Raw genomic sequence first — 20,000 nt, 5'->3', positions numbered from 1 at the left:
GATCAGAGGACAGGTTTTCAACAACTGGCCCCAAGTGGACAGAAGGCCCGGTGGGGACACGCATCCTCCCTGAAGCAGGGCGGGACTGACGCGGCTCGGGCGTCCTCCGGCCCCGAGGTGGGCTCCTCGGGGCCTTCCTGCTCCACGTCGTCGTCCTCCTCATCCGTCGTCCCGGACTCCTCGCTGGACGACGAGTAGTCTGTCACCTTGTGCGGCGGCCGCACATCTTCCGCCGCTCGGAGCTCTCTGGCCAGGGCCGTCAGGTCCTAGTGCAGGAGACAGAAGAGAGGGTCAGGCGGGAGAGTGACAGGGAAACAGCACAGGGCCAAGCGCTTCGCTCTCACTATCCATCAAACGGCCGCGCCAGCTTTGCCAAACTGCCTTGCAGGGTGTTTACCGGTATCGTGGAGGGGAGCTCTCAAAGCTTTCGATAGAAAAGACAAGACCAAGAAAAGTCAAAAAGATAAAACAAAAGACAAAAAAGATTTTTTTTAAAAGTCCAAGGTGGGGCTTCCCCGGTGGCACAGTGGTTGAGAGTCCGCCTGCCGACGCAGGGGACACGGATTCATGCCCCGGTCCGGGAAGACCCCACGTGCCGCGGAGCGGCTGGGCCCGTGAGCCATGGCCGCTGAGCCTGCGCGTCCGGAGCCTGTGCTCCGCAACGGGAGAGGCCACAGCAGTGAGAGGCCCGCGTACCGCAAAAGAAAAAAAGTCCAAGGTGCTGTACACAGTTCAAACCTCACAGCCGTAAAAAAAACAAGAGCCGAGAGCATTCTTTTCCGGCTATAAAATTCTGGATCAACAGCTGTGTGCAGACAGACCTTGGTAGTGTGTTATAAAGACGCCCGCCCCTGTGACAAAGTCTTCTTTTGAGGAGATTTTGCAGAAAGCAAGATTTTAGTTAAACAGGGGTGATTTAAAGTACTTATTTGGTGAGGTTTTTTAACTCCAACTTTTATTTTTAAAAATTTCCAGCTCGCAGAAAAATGAGAGTGAAGTGAGCACAGGGTATGGCTCACATCTGGCTTAACCGAGGGTCAACAACTTGCCACGTGCGTGAACAAAGTTCCTGACGTGTGCTGTGAGAAAGCGCTGCCGTGTGTCTGGCCGTGGGAAGGCAGCTCGGCAGGCTACCCTGCCGCTGCCTCGAGCGTGCACGCCGGAGGGAGAAGCGGCCCAGGGTAAGCGCTGCTGTTCACGAGGGCTCCAGTTCCCTTTCCTCTTCTATATGCAGACACCGTAAGACCCGATCAACTATCCAAATATAACTTCCGAGCTTGACTATTATCTCTACTCTACATTTTCATACAGAAGTTCAACGTACGTATCTTTCCACTTAAAGTTTTTACTTAAAAAGTAATGGTTTTTTGGAAGGCAGGCTATGTGGCCACTCTTCCTTTTCCTTCTGGCGTCTCTTCTTCTCACCAGGTAAGAACACGCTTCTTTCCTTGGAGCCTGAGCCTCTGAGACAAGCGAGCAAGGACTGGCCTTGAGTCCTGCTCGCGACTTCCCGAGAACAGCTGCGGCTTTTTGTGAAAGTGACTTTAAAGGGCCGTATTTAATAGTAAGAATGAAAGCAGGCAGCAGATTTGGGGTGTTAAGAAACATGAAGCAAACATTTAGGGTTTCTAATTCTAGAAGAGAGCAAGCTGAGAAAGGAAGAGGCACGTAGGTCGAATGCAGGCTAAAGTTAGAATATGCTGCTCCGACGCTGAACCGTTCAGACGGCGCTTACCACATCACCCTTCGGTCAGCGGGGTCCCATCGAGCCAGAGGAGCCATCGGTGAGGAGGAAGCCACAGCACAGGAAGCAGGGAGGAAAGAAGGGGGGAGGGGGGCACAGAAATCAGTGCAAGCGGGAGACAAAACAACCCCAGCAGGCTCAAACCCCCAGTGCGCCCAGTGACGGGCAGCAACTGCGTCGAGGACTAAGGAGAAGAGAAACAGCCACGCTGCCGCCCCACGTTCCAAAGGGCAGAATTTAAACCATGGGAGAGTTTAAGAAGGTGGTGGAAAAACATCTCTTCCAAAAGCCAGTATTTTAGATGCCCACTCATCAAGAGCATGTAAAGGTTGATGCCAAGCAAAGAGACAGAAGGCTTTTCTTTCTTTTGTATTTTTTAAATGACTGAGGGCCGGGGCGGGGGCTGGGGCAGCGGCACAAGTGGGCCAAGGTTTACAGCTTTCCTTATAACCCCTCAAACCTGCGAGACCCCACAGGGAGGCCTGCAGGCCACACAAGGAGAAGGCTTTAATAGAAAGATCTCACTCGAGTTTGAAATGAGTAAAATGGATTTTGTGCAATTCTTACAGCGGGCTTGAGAGGTCTAAAAACTTCCTTTTTATCTTCAGGCTTTTTTGCTGCATTTTCAAGGCGCTGAGATGGCGAGCCCTCAGATTTGGATGACGCTGTGAAGTTCAGAGACAAGAAAGGCCGAGTCACGTAAACATCTGAGTGTGGGCCACGAAGCCACCCAGCCCCCCCTGGCCCCCCGTCCTCTCCCCTCATTAGCCTTGCTCACAGCAAGGTCTCCACGCGCTGGTCTGAATCCCGGGGTTTGTGGCTCCTTCCCGAGAGCCCTCGACTATCACACTGCACTAACACGTGTTCACAACTCCTTGTGACGTTACATCAATAACACAGTAGAGGGAATTTCCACTAATCTATTCTTATGAGTAGGTTAAGATAACCAACACTGATGACAATACCGATGGAGTTTAGACTCAGAAAAGTGGGTTCAAATCTCAGCTTGGATATTTAGTTAATCACCTTGGACGAGTTACGTAAACTCATTAAACTGCAGTTACTTGAATCTGCAAAATGGAGACAATATATACCCATCTCCTGGGGTTACTGTAAGGGTTAAATGAGACAATGCATGGACAGTACTCAGCGTGTGTAAGCTCTCAAAACCTCACTCTTTACTATTAAAATTATGCCGACTATTATTAGTGTCACTAGCAAACCTACACTGAAGCACTGTTTTGTATTCATAATATGCAGCTGTGAAAAATCACAGGTCTTTTCCATGACTGAAAAGGATTTCCAAAATACAGTCAACCCTTGAACAACACGGGCTGGAATTTCGAAGGTCCACTCACGTGTGGATTTTTTTCAACAGTAAATAATTCCGTACTACAGGATCCACAGCTGGTTGGATCCATGGGCGTGTAACCACGGATGCAGAGGAACCGGGGGTACAGAGGGTCGACTACAGATGAGGATTTTCAACTGGTGGGGGGTATCCCTAACCCCTGGGTGTTCAAGGGTCAACTGTACTGATTGGAGCCCGATACGGAGAACAGGCACAGGGAAAAGGAAAGGTAGGCATCCTACATCTCACTCTGAAGCGCTCCCCGGAGCCGCTCTGAGACCCAGGGTGGGAGCCGGGCTGGGATCCTGAGTTGCTGGACCCCGAGGAGCTGCCACTGCCAGGCCTGGGCACAAGCTTCTCCACTCTCTCCCACAGCAGCCTGGGCTCGATGCTGCTGTTGGAGAAGACGACGAGAACAGCTAATGCATTATCCCAAGATGCAGGGTCAAATTATAAACATGCGCACCATGTCATTCGAACGCAGGGATAATGAGAAAATCAGCCTACCAACAGCATTTAACGTGAAATTCACCAAAAGTTACAGTGGCATTATTCATTGGTTTTATCTCAGATATCTCAACAAACCCAAAATGCTAAAAGACATTCTACCATTAGCAGACAAATCTTCTCTGGGTGTGAGAGGAAATGCTACTGTTTGGTCTAGAAGTGTCACTAGTTCTGTCTCAGCTACAAACTCAAGTTTCTTACTACGAAAAATTCCACTTACATAATTACACACAAAATCAAATTACACACAAATTCCCAGTACCGACCACCACCCCTCACGGCTCTCAAGAACTGACACTTAGGCAGTACGCTTGTTCTTTCGTGCTCTGGGCTGGAAATGTGACCCGACACGGGCCACGGTGTATCCCTGCTGTTGACACACCACAGCATGAGTTTTCTAGGTAAGAATTAACACATGGACTCGGGCACAGGAGAACCCCGCAGCCCACCCTGACCACTGAAGGCTCAGAAAGCTCTCTCCCTGCAGCTTCTGGGCTGTCACCCACTCCACTTCCTCATGTTATATACCGAGACACCAAGTAAAGAGGTTCAGTGATGACCAGAGTACAAAACACTCAAGACCACCTTTCCTTCCTCTAAATCGGTACTTGCTGGTCGATGGAACGGAGGTGATGACAATATGCTACCGCTGGGAATACGGTCGCCACCGGCTACGTGAGGTAAGGAGCCCCTGGAATGTAGCTAGCGCAGCTAAGGAAATTAAGTTTTAATTTTATGTAATTTTAATTAACTTCCATTCAAATTTAAGTAGCCTCGTGTGGCTAACAGCTCCCATATAAAACAGAACGGCTCCAGAACCTGAAAATACTTTGTGGTTAATTCACGAGTTTCTCGCCAACTCTGAGTCAACCACTCCCTTTCTTCCGTAGCCTGTGTGTGATTTCCGTACACTCCCAGAGCTCCCAAACATCCTTTGGATAGCAAGCCCTCTCGGGTTACGATTCCCTTAGAATCCCCCCTTCCCTGCTGTTCCTTCCTGTTACTCTCACCGAGGCAGGCAGTTTTCACCTTAAAACTGCTGCAATACACAGTCGGATTTAATCTCTCTTTTCACCGCAGATCAATTTGATGTCATTCATGTGAATGGACTTCACGGCATTTTCTTTATGCATGGATCACCTCTTTGCCCCAGAACTTCCATGTTTATGAGCATTTTTATGCAAGCAGACGGTATAATACTGCAGGACACTGTGTAGTAAACCTGTCCCTAAGCTTCGCTCTTCTCTTACCTGGTGGAGTTTCTCTGACCTGCTTGGCTACTTTGCTGCCCACTGCCCTGCAGCGGGGAATCCCGACGGGACAGGACGGGGGACCGGGACGTCGTTCTCACAGGAACCTTTGGGTACAAAATACAGCAATTAAATGACTGAAAACATGAGGAGGGGAAGAAAAGACTACTCCCTACCAAACATGTCTCTAAGGCAGTCCTAGTTACCTTAGCCTTGCTATCCCTGACCTACCCCCAATCCCTGATCCTTCTCTGCCCTCCAGTGATACAACAAAGAGTAGTCCAAGCCGTCAAAGGCACTGGGACAACCTTCCTATGCTCCTAACCACATTTAAATGATGTTGGCACTGAAGCTTGGTGGCAGGGCACGTACAAAGCATCTTACTGAGATAATGTGAGAATCAGGAAAACAAGCTCAAAGAAACCAAACAATGGCCTACAAATGGATCAGCAAGAAACAAAGAATGTAGGAAGCAAGGAAATACTCAGAGGAAGCAAATTCCAAGTGGAGGAAAAATAAAATGTGTCTTTTTGTTTAATTTCAGCATTAAGCAATTACCAAACCAAAAAATTTAAAACCATAGAATTAAAAAAAATACCCAAACAAAAACAAAAATCCCTCAATTAAAAAAAAAAATCATTTTTTGAAACATTTATGTTAATTTTTTCCCTTATAATACCTTTTCTGAAAGTTCTGATATTAGTTAATGGTGCAAAGTAACTGATAGCTTTTGTATAAACTTAACACGACAGCTGCTAAAACAAATTCTGCTTCGGTCTGTCCTAGAAGCACACCCTTTATAGATGTACTCTTAAGTTATTTTGGTACCTTGTGCTCAAGTACAGAGTCAGCGACAGCAATGAAAAGGTAACTGGCCGACGGCTGAACCTAACTGCCTCACTATGGAATTTTCTCCCCACCGTCAAAAGTTCCTCTGCCATTGCCCCTTAATTCTGGTGGCGTCACCACACCCTTAATTGAAATAAATAATTTTTTTAAAATAACGAAAAGGAAAAAGAAGCACACATCTGTCTTCCTGCTTCTTACCCTTGGAGGCACCTCGTCACTGTCTGATCTAGACCAAGCCTTTTGGGCGGGGTCGGGTACCTCCGACTTAGAGTCAGAACTCTGACTTAGCACCTCACTGCGGGAAGGTGGACATGGGTCCTGAGAGCGAAGATGGTGGTGTGCAAATTTGGGAGGAGAAGGGTCACTGAAGGAATGGGATCGCGAGACAGGGGAAACACTGTTCTTGAGAGATGCCAGGTGGGACCACTGTACCTTACAAGAAAACAAAACACAAAACATTCAATGCGTTCTGCAGAAAACGCTTTTCTGGTCAATACCAAATCCAAAGCGGGAGCCGGGGCAACGCACAGGAGGCAGTCAGGACTAGGTCAGCCAAGCAGTACAACAGTTATGCTCTAAGTGGAGAGGTGGTCTGGGGAGCACAATATGTAGAAAAGAACAAAGGTACGTTTATAAGGAAAACTCTTAATATCCAGACAAATGTTAGAGAGCAGTAAATGTGAAGATTTACAAAAAAAAAAAAGAAAAAGCCTCACAGCGCTCCTGTCTGAGGGGCGACGTGCGGCATGCATTTCTGCGTCAAAGCAGCGTGGACACGCAGAGAGGGAGGCGACCGCAGGACAGACGTCGCCACACGTGCAAACCTCTCTACCCACCCTCCCGTTACCTGGCAGGGCAAGACGTCTGACCAAGTAACAACAGAGCCACGTGTTTACTGTGCAAAGACCAACCCCGCATGTTTGGACGGAGTATAAGAGTGTAACTTAAAAACAGCCAGCTTTTCAAATACACCACCGATTTTCCTTCTTTCTCGTCCCAAGTCTGAAAACACTCCAACCCCACAGAACTCCACATACCTTTGTACTAGTTAGAAAAAAAAAAAAAGAACTTTGATTTCTTTGTATCCTATTCAGCGCTAGGATTCCCTAAAAGGACTGCTGGGGGGGCGGGGGGGGGGGGTATTCCTTCTACTTGACAACTGAAGAAATAAGACAGTTCCTTGGCAACTGAGTTCATCTGGTCACTTCCAAGTTGGAAAAGCAATCTCTGAAACAATCTGCATTTTCTTGAAATTATACTTTTTGCTTTAAAATAACTGTTCAATGTGGAAATTTACATAATTCTAGTTATATATCTGTTACATCATCACACGTAATAAAAACAGGAAATACCGAATCAGGACTGGCTCAACCGTGCCAAGCGTTAAGATACAGAATTAGTTCCGAAAGAATGTCTTCGCCAGTACAGCTTTTGGCCAAAAGCAACTTCAGATAGAAAAGGGACTCTTCTGCCTGGCCCTACGTTAATTAATCAGCAGAGTATCAAAAGCAGTCTACACAATTCATGAACTCCTATCTCCTAAACTGTCAGTGGCCACATAAAGATTTTCTATTTACAGTAAGTATAATGGTCATCAAACCTATCTTCCTTGTCCCCATTCCCCTCCCCTTTCCCCCTTCATCCTGTCCCGCTTTCTTCTGCATCATCCTTCTTTCCACTCCTCACTCTCTGGAGTTGCCCAGTGGCTTGTGCGTCGGCTCTTCTGTGAATCAAGACGCTGCTGGTCTCACGTAAACACCAACCTCCCAGCACCTGCCCCCCTGCCGAGCTTACTCCTGGGTCTTCTTTTTACTGTGAAACTGCTCCATACCAAGGATCTTTATTGTAAAGTGCATTCAAGTCCTCATCCGGGTTTGTGTGAACGCCACCGCTACCGCTACCATCCCCCAACACATGCAAACATCAGTGACAGGTAAACTCGGGCTCAAGGACTTGTGCCCAGTACTCCGGATGGCACGGCTGCAGGGAGCAAAATGCCTGAAAGTCAATGATTTTCAGCAAGAGTGGGAACCAGCGTCTTAAGGATCTCTGGGATCTCCAACATGCGTCATCTCTGCTGCCTGCTTTCTCCGCCAGACAGCACGGAGGTCCCCGACCTGGGCGAGGCCGAATGCTGGGGCCGACCCAGTGGCCCCTATCCTGACCTACATCAGGAAAACCCACACCCAACCCACCGGGCCGTAACCTGTTTTGGATGTTGAACCTTTTGGAAATCTGATAAAAGGCCCTCTTCCCAAATATATATGTACATTGGGACAAATCAAAAAAATTGTACATGGAATTTCAGGGATGCCCACTCGTAGACCTGGCTGGGAGCCAAGGACCCCAGGTTAAGAAAAAGTCTCCCTCTATGTACTTACGACACTAACTTTCTAAAAACTAAACTGAAAAGTCTCTGTATTTGAGTAAGGAGGCACTTGTTTACGAACATCTGAGTCAGGGAAGGCAAAAAGTCAGACAGAAGGAAGAAATCACTGAATCCAGATATTATTAATAAGTACAACAACAATCTTTAAAAAGAAAATCCTGTTTTTCCCTATCAACTGAGGCTACGTCCTCTTTAGTCTAAACTCCCTCTGCTAAACTCCTCTCTCTCTAAATGCGGTAACAAACCAAACTGAGCAGTTCAAGCAGGCTGGTGGCTCAGTGAGCCTCTGTGTGCGTCTCCTTGACCCACAGCCAACTGGCCGTTCTACCTGTGGCTCGGCTGGTCTCTGCAGGGCAGGGTGCACAGACTCGGAGTTGCCATTGGAAAAAGATTCTGATCTGGAAGGCACTGGTGGCTCCAATACTCTGCCTGTCTGCTTAGACTGGGCTTCAGGGGAGCTGTGGTTAGTTTTCCTAAATCTATCTTCCACCTGCGTCAGAGAATTAGAAGACATAACTCAGGGTTAGTAGAAAAAAGCAGAGATACCGAAGAAAGCCTGAAAGTGGAAGGAGTCTAAAAAGAAGTCTTCTGTTTTCCTCGACTACAAGAAAAGAGAGGAGGCATGTAACACTAGACTAGGATCTGATGCAGAATACGGAATATTCACGAAGATAAAAATTTAGAGAGGCAGCCTTTAAAATCTCCCCCGGCGAGAAGTCTGGGATTGCGCGTGAAGACAAACTAGGTAAAGAATTAATCTGTCACAACCAACTAAACCCACGGATTAAAAGAGCGTCACCAGGAATCTAACACACGTTTCATTCCACGAAAAATAAAGGCACTGCAGAACAAGCAGGACACTTGCTCCTAGAATGTGCCGTGTGAGGGCCGGCATGGCGGGAGGACGCCCCTGCCCGGGCCAGCATCCCACACTCTGCAGCCCGCCCGGCCCACCCTGCCAGGGTCCGAGGAGCGGTCCTGCTTCAACGCATCCTCCCTGGGAAGCTCTGGGAGCCCAGACGCCCCAGTTCAGTAGCAAACCCTGATCACCGAAAAGCCAGTGAATCAGGCCCAGGCAGGCTCCATCCTCGCGGCAGTTTTGGAAAAACAGATGACAGGCCACCCTGCCCATCATTTACAGCACAAAGAAAAATGCTGCCACACAGCCTCCTCTCTTTCCGTCTCTTGGTCAGCGTCCAGGTCCCCCGAGATCTGCAAAGCTCTGAGGCGCTCCGCTCCCCTCTAGACAGACACTAAGCAGAGAAGAGGCCCCGCCCTGTGCCCTGGGAGCGCGCCCGGAACGGCGGGGGCCGTACCTCGCGGGCCCGGTCGGCGGGCTCGTGCTGGGCCTTGGGCTCGGCGCCGTGCAGGCCGGCCTTGCTCCTGTCCGGCGGCGGGGGCGGCCTCCGGGGCTCATGCTGCAGAGACAGGAGATAGGCTTGCTCCTGCTGCAGCTGCCTCTGGAGCCGCTCCGTCTGCCGCTGCTCCTCCAGCTCCCGCCAGCGGCACTCCTTGGGGGGAGAGGGACACTCAGTCCGGGGCCCGGCGCCCACCGCGCCCCGGCTCACTTCTCCCCAGCCCGGCATTCACCGACGCTTGTTTGGTGACAGAGCACAACGGCCGGGCTGTGAAATGGCAGGTTACCTGTGGGAAAACCTGACAGCTTGTCGCTAAGCATACTGTCACTGGACAGAGTAAGAGAGAACCCAAGGCAACGCTGGTCTCGGCGGTTTCAAAGGACACTTGGAGTACTCTAGGTACGGGTCCTACGGCACGCGCCTTGAACCGCCAGCTCTTGGCATTCTAGCCTGTTCACCAAATGCCAGGTGCTGTGCAAAACCTCGTCTATCTACCAAACGAGAACAGTTAACTCAGCAACGGGAAATAAAGAGGTAAACAGAAGCCGCCCCGACGTGGGCCCGGCCCTGCCCAGCGCGGGGGGCCCTAGCTACGGGACGGGGCCAGCGCGGGGCGTTACCAGTAGCATGGCCTGCTCCTGGAGCAGCTGCTGCTGAAGGAGTTCCAGGTGCCGCTGCTCCTCTTCCAGCTGCCGCCTGATATACTCCTGTCACACAGAAATCAGCCGGCAATCAATGGAGCCCCAAGGAAAGCACCAGAACCACCTGCTGGGGCGCCCAGAACCATCCGCCCGATCATCTGGGGTAATCCACTTAGCGATCAACGGCTAAGACAAGCCTACTGCCGAGAATTCTCCCAAGAACTTCGAATTAGTCTCTAAGATCTAAAGAGTCTAATAAATGATGACACGCACTCAGCGATGGTGTGTGTGTATGTGTGTGTGTGTGTGTGAGAGAGGGAGAGACAGAGAGAGAGAGAGAGAAAGGGGAGACAGGCGTGAGGTGACACGTTTTCAACGGGAAGAGAACGATAAAGCTCTGTAACAACAAAAACACATCCAAAGGACGTTACATAAAGAGGAAAAACCCAACCTTGAAGGTGCATGCATATTTGATGGGCTGGAGACCTTGATCTACGACAACAGATTAGTCTCTAGCAAGCCCCTATCAAGAATATTCCCTCCCAACTCTCAGGATCTTTGGGGAGGCTCAAGTATGAAATAGGCGTGAAATCACTTCGAAAAGTACGAACATTTTACAAATAAAAGACATCTTCTTTTTCAACAGGGGAAAAGCTCACTACTCTGGAAGAGGAGTAGATTGAGGGGTCTGGGAGGAGAAATTTTATTTTGAAATTCAGATTATTTATTTACAGTGTCTACCGCCGACTGAGGTGCACACCTCAAGATAAAAGCAGTCATACATCTGGGCCAAACAGGAGTTTTAGTTAACCACTCGTCCCGGCGGAGAGAATGCTGGGCAGAAATCGTGCCAAATTTCCTCAGGAACTTTTTTTCTTACAAAGCAAATTTAGCCCCAAAACGCCAATCTGGGGTAAAGTGTATCCACAGGGCCGCTGGCAAAGGCCCCCTTGTTCCAACCCAGGCTCCAGTCCCGGGCCTGGACGCCCCGCCCCAACCCCGACGACTGAGAGGACTCTGACTCCCAGCTCCCCTCCTCCCGAGCCAGACAGAGCTGAACCACAGCTGCGAGCTCAGGTCACTATATCACTGGTTTTCTGCCTTCACATCACAGGGACAACCAGACAATGACACGTGTACACAAACATGCACATTCATGCAGAAATGACAGGTCCCTACAGCATGGCTGACACGGGGAGTATTTTGGAATGAAACTGACTTTTGATGCTATTTTTATAAAAGAAGAGGTGAAGAATACTTGCTATACACAAAAGCCAATGGCTCCATTAAAACACTGAAGGTTAGTATTACATTCACACCGTCTTCTCCCAATCGGGGTCAGAGAATTATCCCTCCGTGACTTAACTGCTTCAAGTTTATGTTTTCTCCTCTTTGTAGTCCCCAAGCATAAGTCAGAACATGAAAACTAAATAAACGCACCACAGTTAACAGGCCAACAACGTCAGTAAAGTAAGAGATCAAGAGAATCACTTAAATTTCAACAGAAAAATAGTATGTAGACCCAACACTGGGAAAACCCGAGGCAAAGGAGAGTAGCTGAACGATCAAATTTGGAAGCTAATACCATTGTTTACAAGCATTTTAAGTATGAACTTCAGCTATCATTTAAATTGGTCCCCCTTCATATATTTTTTCCTTGTTCAAAGCTCATAACAAAGAGTGGTCAATTCAAAGACATGACGGGCAGGGAGGCTATGATGGGATTCACGCGGACAACGCAGACAACAAAAAGCGCAATTTCTGCTTGCACAGGTGGTTCAGGAATCAGACTCCTAAAGGCAACTTTATGTGACGTTAATAACATGCTGCAAATATCGCTAAAACCTGATCGCTTTGGGCTAATGTTATCAGCTGTTCTAACGTTACGTATGTACGTACTGAATTATATGCAAATACATCTTAAAATATTCACTTAGTCGCTGGATACTTCCAACACTTCTCGTAGAGAGTGTCTTACAGTTGGTTTTAAATTTCATTAGACACATTCGGAAACCTTTCAGGCCTCATACTAGTGGAGACCACCTTGCTGGTTTCAAGAGCTTTCTAAAGTGCACCGATTTCTGTTAGCTGTCGGTAAAGACAAGAGATTCAGTTTGTTGAAGTGAATATGCTTCCAACCGTGCTTCTGCATTTTCAGACTAAAGTCCTGAACACGTGTGCACACGCGTGCACGCTTTTGGCCCCGGCTCCCCCAGCTCCGCACGGTGCCAGCCCCCGCGGTCCCGGCCAGAGCGCCCCCTGCGGGCCCACCTGCTCCCTGTCGACTCTCCTCTTGTCCTCCTCCGCCCGCCTGCGCTCCTCTTCCTCCTGCCGCCGTCTCTCCAGCTCCTCCTGCCGCCGTCTCTCCTCCTGTTCCCGCCTCCGCTGCTCGCGCTCCTGCTGCCTCCTGGCCTCCCGCTCTCTCCTTTGTTGCTACGGAAGTAAAGCGACCCAGTCAGCAGACTCTGCAGCCACGGCACGGCACGCAGGATGGTCTGCTGACCAGTTACGGGGAGAGGCCGAGAGGGAGGGCTCGTGGACCCCACCTGCACCGGCCACCTACTGGCACACTGCCCCTCCGCTCACACACACCAGCCTCCTTGGAAGCACCCGTGAGAGGTGGGTTTCACGTGCTACCAGTTATTCCCCGTTCTTCGCGGAAGCACAGCAGTGAGGGGACAGGGAATGCTGTATCCTTCAGTATCACTGACAGGGTTACCCCGGGCCCTTAAGTCAGAAGAAAGAGAAGAGAAATGAATACAGGAGAACAGAAATAGCGCAGAGAAAGGAGAGAAATACTTAAAAGAGGAAAAAAGCAGCACACATCAGGGAGAGAAGAAGTGACACCAACGAGAATAAGAGATGCCATTATTATTACCAGGAGTGTATAAACTGCCACGAGCACAAGCTCGCTCTGTGTCTCGCATGGTGCTAAGTATCTAACAGTCTTCCTTCCGTGTCCTTTACCTAATACGATTCTCATGACAAACCTAGGAAGCACTTCACTCCTACTCCACAGAGGAGGAAACAGATGCAAGAAGAGAGAAGTGACTTGTCCAGAGTCACCTGGGCGGTAAGCCCCCAGGTCGAGGGCCACTGTGCCTCCCACCGTTAGTGAGATAGCATCCTGCATCCCATCAGCAAGTGCAGAAGGTGCTGTTGAGTCACCAGACTCGCTCCGACAGCCTTTTCTAACGCAGACTATCTGTCGACCCCTCGGTACCTGGCAGCGTGACCCTGGGCATACGTCTGGCCCCTTCTCATCCAGCCCCAGACATCTATCTGTCAGTAAAGCACTGCCACCGCGCAGAGTATAAATCAACCAACTCCTCCCACAAATGTGCAGAGTGCTGGCCTGCAAAGTGATGCAGCCACTTTGCAGCCCCCCTGGGATGGAGAGGTGCCCCATCTCAGCACAGGGGCCGCTGGCTGCAGACTGCTACTCAGCACCTGAAATGTGCCCAGTACATGAGGGAGGAACTGAGTTTTCCGTTTTATTTTACTAAAGTTAATTTACATTTAAATTGTCTCTAGCACAGCTCTAGAACCACAACCACAAGAGAGGAAGGCAGGTGGAGACTAACAATTCCCCTCAAAGTCAGTCAGACAAAAGGAAAACAGAAGAGAGAAGAAAGGCAACCAGTGTCGACCCCTCAAAACTCCCCCTTAGCTTTTCAAGCCAATCAGACTCAAGCAAACAGGTCAGAAGAGGCAAAGAATATCATACACTGAATTTTACCACCTTCAGGTAAAAACATGACTTGCTTATGAGCCAAGGTCTCACAAGCAGTGAACTGTCAGAGGACCGTCCCCCCTGGAAAGGTCTGGGCTTTCCCTTTCCCTCCCCACCTCCCGGGGGAGATGATGTTTGCCAGCAAGGCTCTACAGGCCAGCAAGGCAACCGGAGTTGAGGGGAAAAAACAAAAAACACACCCAGAACTTTTATGTTCTTATACTCCCAGCTCATTCTTTAAGATAGCTACTTTTGCACGTTTCATAATGTATATGTACCAGTACAATACAAAATTACTAGATAAACTCTCTATCAGATACATGCTCAATTTTTTTTTTTTTACTGATGGAATGCAAGATTCAAAACCTTTCCGGGCCGCTGCACTGCGCTAAACAACGCCATGTGACCACAGACACCACCGCAACAGCCTCAGAGATGCACCCGCTGCCCTGCCCTTACAAACCACAGAGGCTACGAAAATTCTTTAATTTTTAGGAACGATGCTGAAGGAAAGGTGCCACTTAGCCCCCTGGGATCACAAAACAAAAAGAAAAGCCATGGCTTCACTTGCTTTCTCCTCTCCTGTTATTTACAGAATCTTGAAAAATTCTTTAGTTCAAAAAAAGCAGGGCCGACGCCTTGGCTGTTATCAGCAAGGACTCTTCCAGAAAGAGCCAGACAAGGAGAAAAACTGCAGTGAGAGCCCTGGAAGCTGCCACGCTGCCCTGGAAGCAGGGCTGCACTCTGGCTGCCACACAGCCTTTAAGTCCAGATGCGGCCAAGTGTCCAGCTCACACCAGCCTCGAGGTTCAAATTTCTGTCTCCAGAGAAGACAACGGGAGATCGCAAAGGAAGAGCAGAGGGAGGGAGTGAAGCAGCGGGGGGGCTGGCTTCCCACACGCTGGCCCCTCACCAGCAACTCCAGCTGCCTCTGCCTACCGAGCGCAGGGCTGACCGTGGTCCAGCCCACGCCCAGGAGCCTTCTCAGCTCACCCCCTGCCTCGCAGCCCTGAGCTATGGTCGCCCGGAGTCCCGGGGAGTGACGGGACCCCGTGCACATCCTCTGGCGCCTCAGTGAAAGCACTCGTTCTCACACCGGGCAGGAAGCTCCAACGTGGTGAAATGTGCAGAATCCATTTCTGGGGGTTATTTCCAACTACACTGAGGGCAGGGCTCCCAGGCCGGTGGGAAACCTTGACTTCATCTAACTAAATGCTACTAAGAATTTTTAACTTTCAATTTTAAATGCCCTTACAGGTAGCCTTTTCCATTTTCATTTGTGTTTAAAAATTTTTAATCAAAGTACTAGACTTTAACCATCCTCAAGCCATAAGATGTACATCTTTGTTAACACCCTTTCTTTTATTTATTAACATTTGCTATGTTGCCGCCCCATGATCACTTATATCTAAAATGCCATGGTGCCATCTTGATTGTTAACCAGTGACTACCTGGAGAATAAAACTCCGAGGCCAATTTTTTAAAATTTAGAAGAATAAAATTTATATTTAAAAGAGTAAATAAATCTATGTTATTTTGTCCAAAATACATACATACATACATGCATAAATAGTAAAAAAAAAAAAAAAAAAAAAAAATTTATTAACATTTGCTATGTTGCCGCCCCATGATCACTTATATCTAAAATGCCATGGTGCCATCTTGATTGTTAACCAGTGACTACCTGGAGAATAAAACTCCGAGGCCAATTTTTTAAAATTTAGAAGAATAAAATTTATATTTAAAAGAGTAAATAAATCTATGTTATTTTGTCCAAAATACATACATACATACATGCATAAATAAAAAAAAAAAAAAAAAAAAAAAAAAAAAAGCCTTATTCTTGTTTGTTTGCCCGTTTTCTCATGGGCCCATCATAGCATCATCTGTAAAGTCTACACCGTAAGGCTCCTTTCCATATGGTCAAATGGGTCAGGTATTCTTTCTTTATTCTAGAGATTAACCCTCTCACAGCCCTTTCTCTTCTCCTGGGCCAACCTAAACAGGCTGCTCTCCAGGCATCCCATCCTTCTGCCCACCTGCTTCCTAGGAATACTTCTGGACCCTCTCCTGTACAGGATCCCCCGTCAACTTCTCTCTTATTTGCTGGAACACACCCTCTAGTAGTTTCCGGAAGAAGCGTGAAGACAAGTAGACGACCTGAGAGACTCTGTAGGTCACAAAAGCTCTGCTCCCATGCTGTGCATATACCTCTGGCTGGGGGCACTGACCTCCCTTCAGAGTTGCAAAGACACTGGTGTGTCACCTCCTACTTCCTGATGTTGCTCTGGAGAATCCGAGCCCATGTGGATCCTGGACACTTAGTACCACCCACACCCACACCCCTCTATCTGCTCCCCTGACAGCAGCTTTCACCATCCTCTTTTCATCCCTGAGTCTCTGAACTTTCAAGATGATGTATGTGCCTCTGAACGGCGTCTTTTCTCATTCACTGGGCTGGGTACTCAGTAAGCCTTTCAATTCAGAAATTATTTCTTAGTTCTGGAAACTTGTCTTGAATTCTTGCTGCATGTTCTCCCTCTGGTGTTCACTTCCTGGACCATTTGTTAAATGGGAGTCAAACCACCTGGATTGACTCTGTTTTTCTTCTGTTCTAGTCCCCCTAAACTTATCTTCTCTCCACACTTCCTGGGAGTCTGAATTTATTAAAAAATTTTTTAAATTTTTTTCTGAATAGTCCTGTTTCATGATTTTTATATCTTCTCTCTGTAAGGATATTAAGATTTCTGTGCATGTGTATATGTATGTGTGTGAGAGATTTTCTCTGTTCCCTACAGTGTCTCTATCTCCTTCACGCTCCTTTCGCTGTGTGTCTTGGAATCTTTCAAGTTAACGATTTTTCTGGGTCCTCAATCTTGGGCCATCTACTGACATGCAAGGCACTGAAAAGCAAGCTGTCAAGCGGTGGCCGTGAAGCTTCCAAGTTAGTGACTGTGAGGCAGCGTGGCCTCTTCCCTTGGGCGGGTGAGTCTCTGAAGAGAGGGATCTGTGCAGCACTGAGTCCTCAGGTGAGGAGAGGGTGCAGTGTATGGGGGCGCCTGGAATGCGCGTGGCACCAGAGGACGGGCTCCAGGCGAGGCGGGCGCGCTTGCCGTCATGCTCATCAGCACTTAGCTCTTCACGGATGCCCTTGTCTCAGCCTCCCTCTCCACGGCCTCAGCTGTGCCCGAATCTCCGCTGCTCGCCTGTTCCAGGTGGCAGGTGTCGGCTGAGAAGGGGGAGCAGAGCAGCCTGCCGCGGGGGGTGAGGGCCCACTGCTCACATATACCTGCTTCTGGCCCCCTCGCCACCTCCCACATTGGACTCTCTTCCAGCACTGGCAGCATCAACCTTCCCATGGTCTACGCTCTACCACACACTCACGTCCACAACTGGGCTTCCATTCTTGTTCTCCTTGTTTCGGACATCTTCAGTTCTTCACAGTCATTGCACTGGGATTCCTCAATGGAAGTGTGGTAAACATCAAGTTGTTTCTGTTCAACTCTTTACCAAAGTCGATATAATAAAGTTACTATGTAATTACTTAATTAAAATAATTTAAAATTATTATATTAAGTTTAATTCAAAACACATGTCTTAAAATGACAGTAAGCAAACACCTCACAAACAGGGACAGGCTACAACTAACGATCTCAGTTGTCAAGTGAAAGCCTCTGAAAGGCTTTTTCTTTTTGGTCCTGTGGAAGAGTATCATACTCTTGGTTACCACCATCAACACACAAACAGAGACCACAAGCTCCGTAAAAGTAGGGAGCGTGTTTCGCTCATCTCCACCCCGCTCCCTGTAACTATCCAAGATGCCGTGATTTTCTAACACTTAGCATCTAGAATAAGCCTAAAGAATCCATCCATATCTCCAGGTCCAACCAAATCATAAAGCCATCTTTTCAGGATCACCTAGTAAGTTGCACAGCGGGCTTGAACAGTCACTGTTAATCTGGATAGAGCCTCACACTTTACACAACACACGCTTTGTGCCTCAGGATGTTCTACCAGGCCCTTTACGGTGGCTCTGGAACTCAAATCAGAGATCTCAAGCCCAAGAACGGCTGTTAAGTTTACAGAACAAGTCCTTTCTTTCCAGAGATACAACAAGGATACAAAAGCTGATTCAGCCGTTTGAGAAATATTCATGAAGCGCCACGGGTACACAAAGGTGAATCAGACACAGCCCCTCTCCTCCAAGTCTTATAGGTAAGGTAAGTCACACACTTTTAAAAAATCCACAAGACAGCGTGGAACGTGGTAAATTTCCCTGGACTGGCCCACTCAGCAAGTCCTAGTCGGGAGACTGACGGCCAAGGCAAAGAACAATGTACTTACCGAGTCCTCTTCCACATTATGCTGGAATCTCTGAAGCTGTAAACTTGACCAAGAGCAGAAATGTAAACTCCAACCATACAGACCACTACAGTCAGAACAGGCCCTTAACTGGGGTGTGTGTGTACGTGTGTGTGTTCGGGGGTAATTAAAGATTAAAGAAAGCCCTTAGTAAATACCTTAATAGATTACTAATGTGAAAAGCTGGCCTCTTGCAAGGGAACTTCAAAAGAAAATGGTCAAAAATGAAACATATATATCATCAGCAATCAGCTAAGCAACATCAATCCACACTAGATTAACCTTCTACCTGTGATTTCAAGCAACAAAACCCAGGAGACTCTAATGAACATGCCTGCTCAGGTTTACCCCATTAAGAGCAGCAAACATGATATAAATCCTCTGAGGCATTTTCAAACTGTCATTCTTATATTTTTTAATCATTCTCTCTTTAAAAACAAAATCAAACAAACTGAAAAACTGCATCATGCTGTAAAGTGATTTCCAAATCTCTCAAATTATAGCGATTTCCTTATTACTTACATTTTTCCAAGCATGCCTGAGTAAATATGTACTTTTCCAACTATGCGTTAATTACATTTAAGTTCTCTTTCTAGATTGGTATTTAAAAGCAATGCTTTCATCTCACAATTCGAACTTTTCTAAATAGGTCATGCTGGTAATAGTGGGGTCCATTTACAGACACTCCACTGGACTTACAGGCTTCAACAGAAACTAAACTTTAATAAACCAATCTATTCTTCAGGTTTGACTATTTCCAAGAGCTTTGGAGGTCACGTGGCTGCACGTGTACCAGCAACCCCTGAGTCTGTTAAGTGCAAGTTCTGATGAACTTTAGTAGAGAAACTACTAAACTACTTTGCTTCTCCCCAAAGACGACTCCTCCCCATCTTTAGGCAACAAGTAACGTTTGCTGAATTAAAATAACGCTTACAAAATTTAACTAGGAAAAAAACACTAGACTTGGGATGCCAAAAGAACATTTAAGAGCTGAGGACTTCTGAGAGGCGAGACAGCGGCCCTCTGGCAAACGCAAGGCCCCCGTGCACAGCACGGTTGGAGCTGAGGGTGGAAGGCGCACCCTGTGCTCACACGCACTCGCCGTCAGACACGAGTGAGGCGCCCAGCAGGGGCCTCTGTGTGGGCAGAGGGGTGAGGACACGCTGGGGGGAAGCGGGTCCCCGCATTGTCCTTCTGAGATCTCACAGCCAAGAGACAACCACAGGTGCCTGCCACGGCTCGCTCCGTTTTTCTTAGAACGCTCCAGGATTTCCTAGTGTTACAATTTAGCTTCAAGACGAATCCCACTTCACGCAAATGTTCTCTTCTCTCTTTCTCTTTTTTTCTTAAAAGGCATCGCTCTTTTTTTTAAAAAAAAGGCATCGCACCTCCGCTGGGCCAGATGGGCTCATTTTACAGGTGAAAGCTCTCCTGCAAGTGCGGAGACCAAAAGACAGCCACGTGCGGGAATGAAAAAAGGAAGCAAGTGAGGCCTTCCGTGTCAGGGCTCAAACATGGCTCCCCCTACAGAGGTGCTGACTTCCCCTGACTGAGCCTGAAGGTTTGTGTTCAGCATCCGCAGCAGCCTCCAGGGCCTCCATTAAGCCAACCCATGTAAAACGGCCGACATTTGTCCAAGGCCAACACAAACAGGCTCCTCACAAGCCGAGGAGGGTAGGCTGGGAAGTCCGGACAGCTCCACGCCATTAGCCCAGGACAGAAGCAGTACAGCCTTCAGGGCTGCCCTGCCCTGCCCTCCTCACCCTCCTGACACACACACACACACACACACACACACACACACACACACACACAC

General features: G+C 48.2%; 1 protein-coding gene across 5 annotated transcripts in view; it reads right to left on the bottom strand.

Moving 5' to 3' along the window:
* MAP4K4 (mitogen-activated protein kinase kinase kinase kinase 4) overlaps nt 1–20,000 on the bottom strand; it is a 172,511-nt gene that overhangs the window by 19,618 nt on the left and 132,893 nt on the right. Inside the window, exons 13-21 of one of the 5 annotated variants that reach the window (XM_007468344.1) lie at nt 12,361–12,522; nt 10,069–10,155; nt 9,407–9,508; nt 8,419–8,580; nt 4,853–4,959; nt 3,338–3,489; nt 2,312–2,409; nt 1,736–1,744; nt 91–266 (exon numbers count right to left, since the gene is read on the bottom strand). In XM_007468344.1, coding sequence (XP_007468406.1) covers nt 91–266; nt 1,736–1,744; nt 2,312–2,409; nt 3,338–3,489; nt 4,853–4,959; nt 8,419–8,580; nt 9,407–9,508; nt 10,069–10,155; nt 12,361–12,522 — 1,055 coding nt within the window. Of the gene's footprint in view, nt 1–90; nt 267–1,735; nt 1,745–2,311; nt 2,410–3,337; nt 3,490–4,852; nt 4,960–5,899; nt 6,134–8,418; nt 8,581–9,406; nt 9,602–10,068; nt 10,156–12,360; nt 12,523–20,000 lie in introns of all 5 variants that reach the window. The other 4 variants (XM_007468342.1, XM_007468343.1, XM_007468341.1 and 1 more) reach the window with 4 other exon arrangements.

This window comes from Lipotes vexillifer, unplaced genomic scaffold, assembly GCF_000442215.2.
Source record: "Lipotes vexillifer unplaced genomic scaffold, Lipotes_vexillifer_v1.1 scaffold177, whole genome shotgun sequence".
Lineage (NCBI taxonomy): Eukaryota > Metazoa > Chordata > Mammalia > Artiodactyla > Lipotidae > Lipotes > Lipotes vexillifer.
Note: the sequence above shows the minus strand (reverse complement) of the source record. Positions and strands in the feature narration are given on the sequence as shown.